Source organism: Hydra vulgaris, chromosome 06, assembly GCF_038396675.1.
Source record: "Hydra vulgaris chromosome 06, alternate assembly HydraT2T_AEP".
Classification (NCBI taxonomy): Eukaryota; Metazoa; Cnidaria; class Hydrozoa; order Anthoathecata; family Hydridae; genus Hydra; species Hydra vulgaris.
The window spans coordinates 50567501-50577500 of NC_088925.1; the positions used below are offsets into that span (position 1 = coordinate 50567501).

Sequence of the window (10000 nt, forward strand, 5' to 3'; positions counted from 1 at the left end):
AATTCGAACATGTTCTCATTCTACATTGTCTGAAGAGGTAAATATCTTATTAATTCCATTGTTATTTTTTTATGTACTTTACCTTTATCACTACATGCTACATATACTTTCATCACTACATGCCACATATACCTTTATTATTACATTCCACATACACCTTTATAATCATGCCACATATACCTTTACAATCATGCCAAGCACACTTTCATTAATAGATGCCACATATACCCTCATCACTACATGCCACATATACCTTCATTTCTACATGCCACATATACCTTCATAACTATGCCACATATACTTTTATTACTATACAACATATAACTTCATTACTACATGCCTAATTTATTCATTTATATATTGGTTCATGCTACATTAAAGTACTTTTTAAAACAATTGTTTACTTTAGTACCAAATAAGCTATGAAAAAGTTTTTAAATCCATATAAGTGTTTTAATAGTATATTTCTTGATATTTAAAAGGTTAGGCAATATTTAAGGTAGGTTATCCTGTTAAGTTAATGAATTAAAAGAACTTGCACAATTGCATGATTTTATTTAGATTAAAAGCATTTACATTTTATGTCACTTGTTTGTAAGTAAACAGTGAGGCAGAAACTTTAGCAACAAATAGTTTTGTTTCATATAAAGTCAGTGTAAATTTAGATTGGCTGGAATTGGTTGCTTACAAGAGGTATCTCGATTGAGTTGAATTTTGCTACAATAATTTCAGAATGAGTAAACTCTTAAATCAATATCTGATATGTGGTATTTAGATAAAACCTAAATAAACATAAATCCTAAATAAATAATTTAATACAAAGGTATCATAGGTACCAAAGTCTAAAAAAAAGTTTTATTTTGATAGACAAATATATAATATATTATATTTTTTCAGCTAGTTTGCATGTTTAGTATCCTTCATAAAAAAATTTTTTTTTTACTAAAAAACACTACTAATTGTTACTCAGAAAATTTAAAGCCTCAATGTTTCCCCAGCTTCAATGTATTCCCCAGCCTCAATGTATTCCCCAGAGAGTCAAAATGTTTTTTTTTAAACAAGCTTTTAACTTTTGATAAATGTATATAAAGATGTCATATATATTTGAAATGTTATTAGTCATATTTTTTTCAAAGACTCAAATAAATTATAAATCTAATCACACTTATCAATACATTCCAGCTGATCTTTGAGTAAAAAAAAGATTATATCCATACAGGGTGTTAGCTAGCCCCATGGTGTCGCGTATAACGCGGAATTCCCAATGGGCTTAAAATTCCCAAAAGTCAATGACTTTTTTTTTTAAAGTGTTATTTTGAGTGTTTTATTTCCTTTTCTAGAAAATTCCCAACGTTTTCTAGAACAACAATGATAAAAATTCCCAATACGGCAAAAACGCGGTATAAAATTTATTTCTGGCTAACGCCCTGCCATACTAAATGTCTGATTTCCAAAAAAAGTTAAACCATTATATTGGTTGGATTGTGTGTTTTAATGTTGATGGTTCCACTCATGTGTAGTTTAGGTGGGTTTTCATAATGCCATTTTTTTATTTGTAAATGTTATGGAAGAATTGAAGTAATTTTTTACAACTGGATGCACTTCCTTGAGTTAACTTCTTTTACAACTAGACACCTTTTCTTGAGTTAACTTCTTGTACAACTGAACGGCCTTCCTTGAGTTAACTTCTTTTACAACTTGACGCCCTTCTTTGAGTTAACTTCTTTTGCAAATTAGGACCGAGTAATTTAAATTTAAGTTTTGATAACAATTGACAAAGTTACAAAGTTATTTGTAACTTTGTAACTTCCATCATACATCTATCATCATACAAGATGTTAAAACAAGTTATAACATTTTGAGTTTAAAGTAATTTATTTTTTTATATAAAAGAAATTTTTTTCTATCAACATGTCGTTAATATCAAAATTCCTCACAGTTATTGTAAATTGTCTAGTTATGAAGTTTAATGCCTTATTGTTAATAAAGAAAATTATTTGCAATTGCTTATTGTAATTTTTAAGATATCTACAGAAATTTTAAACAAAAAAGATGCAACAATAACAATAAAGACTTTTCTTCCTATATGGAACTTTTTATTAGAAGAAAAAAACTACTCTGTAAGTAAATAAACAACTATTATTTTGTTTTGTTTTTTAACATTTTATACAGCATTGTGAAAAAGTTAAGAACCACTAAATAAAAAAAAAATTTTTTTCAAATAAATTTAATTAATTTTTATTCTATAGATAATAAAATAGTCTTTATTTTTCAAACATATTAAATATAGCATGAGAAAAAAGAAAAAAATTTTTTTTTTTTGAAAGTTAGTTAATAGAACCTATAAAAAATAAGGATTAAATATTATGTGTTAATTTTTTTTTATATTTTTTTTGTGAAAAAGTTAAGAACCACAAAGAATTTTTTGTGCTAAATGCAGCGGAAACGTCTTTTTAAATTTATTTTTCCCTTTTTTTTTAAATATTCTTTTAATGACCTGAGTTATTACCAAAGAACCAATAAAAACATTTGAAAAAAATTAATTTTTTTAAATACTTTTAAAAAAAGTATTTAATTTCAAACAAAAAAAAATTCTTTCCTTTTGAAAAAATGAGCAGAAAAGCTATTACCTATGAAGATCGTGTAAAAGTGGTGCATTTTCACCAGGAAGGTAAATCCGCTCGCGAAATTGGAAGAATAGTAAAGCGATCACATAGTTGGGTGCTAACAATCATCAAGAGATTCAAAGAGACGAAATCTTACGTTGATCGCCATCGTTCTGGAAGACCGCGTTTGACGACACCCAATGATGATCGCCTTTTAATCAGGTTGGCAAATAAAAATCGAACCATGCCGTCGCATGAATTAAGAAGGGAATGGAAGCTTTCAAATGGACGTCAAGCCTCGGCATCACTTGTGCGTAGGAAACTATTAGCTAACAATATGTTATGGAAAAAAGCTGTTCTAAAACCGCCACTTACCAAACGACATATAAAAAAGCGAAAAGAATTTTGCCAAAGCGTCAAAGAATGGTCTAAACAAAAATGGAGGACAGTAATGTTCAGTGATGAGATGAATATCGAGGTTGATAACCGAAAAAACTGAATTATGATTCGCATGCAGCCTTCAGAAAAATATAATCACGATTGTATCGTTCAAAGAACAAAACAAGGTAGCGGGTCGGTTGGAATATGGTGCTGCATGACATATTATGGTCTCGGTATGTTTAAATTATTTGATGGTCGACTCAACTCTACTTATTATGTCGATATTTTAAATAACAACTTGTTACCGTCAATTGATGCACTTGAGCAAAGCGTTCCGTTCATTTTTCAGCAAGACAATGCACCGTGTCACAGGGCTAAAATTGTCTCTGAATGGTTCGAAAGTAAAAATATTGAGCGTCTAACTTGGCCACCAAATAGCCCAGATCTAAATTGCATTGAAAATCTTTGGAGTTGGCTTGATAAAGAGATTGCCAAGAAAGCACCAAGGAGCCTTGAGGAGTTGCGCAATATTTTACCAGCAATACTTGGAAATGTTCCCAAACATATTTTAGAGAATTTAATAGACTCAATGCCAAATCGTATAAATGAGTGCTTAAAAATTCATGGTAGAATTATGCGGTATTAGGTGGTAAAAATTATCGTTTTTTATTCTGTGGTTCTTAACTTTTTCACAATTTTTTTAAAATAAAAATTACCTATAAAACTTTAAATACATTTTTTATATTTGTTTAAAAGTTTTTATCACTATTATTATTTTTTATTTTGTTTGTCTATTTTCTTAAATTTATTATTATTATTCTTTTTACCAGAAAAATATATTCGGTTAAAAAAAAATTTAAAAATAAAAATAAATTATGATTTGTTTTTTTTGTGGTTCTTAACTTTTTCACAATACTGCATAATAAATGAAGAATGATACATTGAAATAAATTTTTACTAGGTTTCAGTTTACTCACGTTCAGAATTGTGTGTGGCATTAAAAGAACTGGTTTATGATTGTATTTTATCAGCATTTTTAAATGTCTTAAATAAGTTAAACTTTGTTACTGAAAATAAAGAAGCTGAAAAGGTTTTTTTATTTGTCCTAATCTTAATTTTTTTTTTTTTTTTTTGCAACTTGATGTTTTATGCTAAATTTGAAATTTTTTGTTTATGTTTTTCAGAATTTATTTACTTCAAATAAAAACTAGTAATTTGTTATAGTTAAGAGATCCTGTCTCAGATCCTACACTAAATCTTGTGCCTAAGATGCCTCAAGATTTCATGATTTTGGTTAATCTGGTGGATTTATTTGGGTAAATTAACTGAAAAGTAGAATTATTCTTTTACAGTTTCTTAGTTTATTTTTTTACAGTTTCTACAGTTACAGTCGTGTGACAATTTGTTATGGCCACCTATTAGTTTTGATCCTTTTGAAGTTTAATCTCATTTTTTTCATATGAAGAGCAAAAATTTACTATTAAAAGTCTTTCATTTATCTTTTGTTTGAAATAAAGTGTTAACTTATAAAATCAGTGCGTTTTTTTTTGCTACTGGCAACAGTCATTTTTGACAGCCATTTTGTATGATGTCATCTTATTTATAATCTTTTTATTATGTTTATATTAGGTTATCATCAAAGTATTTATTTAAATCGGTAAAAATATTGTTTCTTGAATATTTCTTTTTATTTTATAGTAAAAATAATTGCATTTGATTTGATATTTTTTTAAGTTATGAGTATATCTTATTTTAGTTATGGGAAAAGAAAAAGGACTTGTTACCACAAAAAGTTACTGAAGTCAGAGCACTTTTAATAAATACTTATCTTTCTCAACAAGAAATTGCCAGAAAATGCAGTATTTTGCAGGTTTTTGTACACAATATACACAAAAAAATGACTAATATGGAGAACTTGATGCCAAAAATGTAAACGTGGAAAGAAGAGAATCTTAACACCACACCAGAAAGAATACTAACCAAGATTGTTCTAGAAAATAGACGGACCACCAACAATGAAATAACTGAAAAGCTGGACCAATATGGAGGTTAAATGCCAAAGAGAACAGTTCAATATCGCCTGCACGATCTTGGTTACATTTTACAACGTCCAGATAAGAAGCCTAAACTGACACCAAAAATGATGCAAAAAAGGCTGGAGTGGGCAAAAAATTATAGGAGTGTAACAGAAGATGATTCGAAGTTGATAAAATTAATTTGAATAATTTTAAAATATCCTCTTTCTTACACCAAACTTTAAAGATTCACTAAACAATCCTTGTATAATATCTTAAGGTATGCTTTAGCGACGAGAGTACTTTCCAAGTGTTAACAAAGAAGGCTCAATATGTAAAAAGAAAAAAAAGGAGAAAAGTACTTACTAGACTGCCTCATTCAAACTGTTAAACACCCCAGCTCAGTAATGATCTGATTAGTGATGTGTGGATTGGGAATGGGAAGGCTGTATATTGTTGAGAGAATGAATCAGTTACAATATAAAAAAGTCATGGAACAAAGATTGTTGCCACAATTGGCACAATGATTCGGTCCAGGTGAAAAATAAACTTTCACGCAGGACATGGCACCATGTCACACAGCTAAATCAGTTAAAAAATATCTATCAGAACAGAATATTCCATTACTTGATTTGCCAAGAATTTCTCCTGACCTAAATCCTATAGAAAATGTTTGGGCACTCCTAAAGAAGCAAATATCTAAAAAAAATATTACAAATAAAGTGTATTTAATAGAAAGAATTATTCACCATTAGAACCAAAATAAATTACCAATTTGTTAAATGTTTTTTATTTGTCAAAAAAATATCCATTCCTTAAATAAAAACTACTTTTGAGGACATTAATCACAAAAAAATATTAAAATGATAGACTTTGAAATTTGGGAATGTAAAAAATTGTGGGTGACCATAATAAATTGTCACACGACTGTACTTATATAATGTCTATAAATATAATATATATGTTGAATGATTCATATAAATAATAAAGCAATATTATAATTTATCTTTTTGTTTTTTTCAAATTTCAAAAGTTTTCAAATTTTTTCTTTTTTATAAAAGAATAGTCAAATAATTTATAATTTCACAAAAAGTAAGTAATTAAAAATTAATACCAAGGTATAAGTCCAGGACAACCATATGGATTTTGTAGTCAAATAGTAATACCACTGAGATCTAGCAGTGGGCTATGACTGAATTGACTAGCCAGAGTTGAAATTAGTTTAAAAAAAAGCCAGTTGACTATGTGATTTTTGCGAGAGGTAAGATCACAAATGTTTGTAAAAGGTTTAAACAATTTGGTTATTTATGTCTAGTAATTTTAGATGTTGTAGTTATTTTAAATTTTTTGAGAATTAAATTATGAAAAGTATATGGCAAACCAAGCAATAAGCTGTTTAATTGTCACAATTCTGCTAACCAACTCATGACAAAAGGCTCCTTTTTCTGCCTAGAAAATCTACACCAAAAGTTCTAACAAGAACATCATGATAGACAACTTAGAATTTTTGATATATACAGCTTTTGATGAAATCAGCCTCTCTGAGAGCTACCACATTGCTGGAGAAACCTTACTGTCAGCCAGCCGAACAGCCATTAAACTGGGTTTAAGGGCTGTGCCTTCGTTAAGAGATAAAAGAAAGAATTACATAGCCACTGTCAAGGAGGTGCAAGCTCAAATATATAAGTAGTGTCAAGAATATTCAGTGCTAATTTTATATTCAAGAAACAATTTAACACAGGTTTAGATTTTTCCCAGCCTATTAGATAAAGAAAGTGCTTACCCCTAATATCTATGTCGTAAAGGCATTTTACAAAATAGCAGGATGCAGTTGACACTTGTCCATAATGAGTATTTTTTATTGAAAACCCCAAAGCATTTGGTGTTTTAAATCAGAGTTAACTTCTCCTAGTTTGCCTAGAAAAGCAGGTCCTACAAATCAGCAGAGGATGTGGTAATTTGTACTGGATATACGTTTCTAGTAGCATGATAATCATGATGTTTATTAAAAGTGAATTTATAAAAAACGAGATAGAAAGAAACTGCTGACACCTTCAAATGCATAACAACATTTTAGTTATCACAAGCAACTGTGTTAATTATTTTTGGCACAGTTGCTTGCAATAGCTATAATAATCTAATATATTATTTAAATAAATATTAATATATAGTTATTATTATAATAAATATCCAATCTGATATATAAGATAATAGTAATCAGCACTAAGATCTAAATAATCCTAACTTTGATCCAACTTGAATTATCTAAGTGTTTAACTTGTACTTAATCTAATCAGTTTATTAGTGACTAATCTAAGTGATAAATGATGCAAAATGATATTGGTTTGTTAGCTGAACGTTCAAATGCATGGTTAATGGAATTTATCATAAGTAAATACAGTGTTATGTATATTGGAAGAAAAAAATATCAACTACAACTACACAATGAAACAAGACAATTAAAGTTTTCTTCTAAAAACAACAACAAAAGAACTAGACTTAAGTGTAATAGTTTCATGCAATACAAAATGGAATCATCAGGTTTAAGTAGCTACATGTAAAGTACAAAGAATCTTATGTTTAATCGGTAAAAGCTTTACTTATCTTAACACTGAAATGGTAAGGCAGTTAAACTATAATATTTTACGAGGTCACAATATTATAAATTTTATCTGCCCACATAATATAACTTTTAAAAGAGCAAAGTAATTCATTTTATTGATAAATATTAAATAAAAATGGGCTTTTATTTTGTCAACCACCTTTTTAGAAAAGAATGATTTTAAAAATTTCAAAATTTCTTTTCAGCCAAAACTTTGATTATATCTTTTTTTTTTTTTTTTGAAACATTTTTCATTAGTTTTATTTATTTAGTTTGTAATTTCTTACTTGGTTACCATGTAATATGAATAATGGTTAAAAAAAGTTTTATGTTGTTTTATTATTCACATCTAACCTATAGAAAGTGAGATGTAAAACTATAATAATAATTTCAATGCACAAGTGACCTTCTAAAGTGGCTGGTGTGAAAAGATGTGGTGTAAAAAAATGTGGGGTGAAAACATGTGGAGTGAAAACATTTGGAGTGAAAACATGTGAGGTGAAAACAAGTGGGGTAAAAACATGCAGGATTTGTTAAGTTGGATTAAGTATAATATTTGATTTGGGCCCTGTAAATTACCAAGTTTAAAATAAACAAATCCATTTCAAAGTACTGGTAAAAATTTCATGTAAACTTTTTTTTTTTAGAGAACTTCTTTGCAAAAAATCTTTGGACTCATTTTCTCGCTGGGTTTACATCTTTGTTGAAGAAACTTTGAAGTTTTCAATGAAGTTTGTTGATTGATATTTAAATCAAATTTAAATTAAAAAATATTTACCATACAAATTAAATTGATTTTAATTAAAAAGATAAAACAGCAAAATAGACAATAAAACTATTTAGATATATTTTAATAAGTATGAAGTGTTTCATCTTTAATAAATATGAAGTATTTTTATTTGCTTGATGTCATGTTGTCTTGCGGCATGCTAACAAGAACACAGTTGAACAATGACATGGTATCATGTGTTCATAATGTTATCTGACATGTTTATTTAATCCATGATGATATATTTTTTAAATCATGTCTTTTTTATCTTTAAAATAAAAAATTTGACCAGATTTGTTTTTTAAGAAAACAATTTTTTATTATATGTAACATATGAAAACAATAATCACATTTTTTACATTTGCTTTTTGTTGTTGAATTTAAATCTACAAAGTTTTTTTTGTTTTTTTTAAGAAAAATATTTTGTTTTTTTTTAAGAAAAAAAAAACAAAATATTTTTTACGTAATTTTTTTAAAAAGAATCATAAAATAATTCTGGCATTTTGTTTTTGATAAATGCAACTATATATATAAAAATATAAATAAAATTTTTATGAAAATAATATTCAGAATTTTTTTCTCCCCAAATCTCAGTTTTAATATTTCCAATCACAGCTTTTTTTGGAAAAATGGCAAACAGCTTTTATAAGGTTTTACTGTATCTTTTGAATTTAAAAATATTTTTTTTTATTTAGAAGATTTAAAGTTTCTAAATAAATAAAAAAAAAATGAATTAGATGCTGAGACAGAATTTATTGAACTTCTGCGAAGTATAAATTTTTAATAATGGGCGTAAACACTTTTTAGATAAAAAATTTCAAATAGTACCCTAATAATTGTAATAGTTAGTTTATTTATTTTTTTGTTTGTTTCCTTTTCAAAATACAATTTATGTTTCCCAAAGTTTAGTTAGGTTTTTTTATTATGATGTTTACCAATGAATACAATCAATATCGTTTTGAATACCTAAACAATTTTAGCTTTTAATTATTTTATAATAGCTTACATATTTATTTTATCAATTCTAAAGTTTATATTTTGACACCACATCAAATTAATAAATGTGATGCCAAAAAGTTCATTATTTAATCCTTTTTCATATTTTTGCCTCTAACAAAGTCATGATTAATTTATTAGAAGCCATATGGTTCATATTTTTATAAAAAATGATTGCTTCTGTTTTTTTTAAAAGGTTTGGACTCTCACGATCAACACCCATTAAAATAATGGAAACAATTATTTCACAATTTCTATGCAGTAAATTTATATGCAGTAATTAGCGGCTATCATCTAGTTAAAATGCTGTTAATTTTTTGCTTTGCTAAAATAATATCATCACACATGAATAAATATATAAATCTGTAAATTTTAGTGCTTAAATAATGAAATTTATCGCAAAATTTTAGTGCTTAAATAATGAAATTTATTTTTTCATAAAGAAAAATGTTTGCTGAAAATCGGATCCATTTTTGTTTGAAAAACAATGCATAGAAACATTTAGTTTTGATTTTATTTGAAGATGCCATTTTTGTGTAATATGAGCATGCTCAAATTTCCCAGAGCTTTTCATTGAAATTACCTAGTTAAAAGTCCTAAAATAGCATTGGTTTTAATTACTTTTTTAATA

At 27.2% G+C, this 10000-nt stretch overlaps 1 protein-coding gene across 1 annotated transcript in view; it reads left to right on the plus strand.

Moving 5' to 3' along the window:
* LOC100210864 (DNA-dependent protein kinase catalytic subunit) overlaps nt 1-10000 on the plus strand; it is a 203249-nt gene that overhangs the window by 37133 nt on the left and 156116 nt on the right. The window contains exons 18-22 of the mRNA XM_065800401.1: nt 1-37; nt 2025-2120; nt 3949-4077; nt 4212-4303; nt 8252-8335. The exon at nt 1-37 is cut by the window's left edge and continues 13 nt beyond it. Of these exons, the coding sequence (XP_065656473.1) occupies nt 1-37; nt 2025-2120; nt 3949-4077; nt 4212-4303; nt 8252-8335 (438 nt within the window). The remainder of the gene's footprint in view (nt 38-2024; nt 2121-3948; nt 4078-4211; nt 4304-8251; nt 8336-10000) is intronic.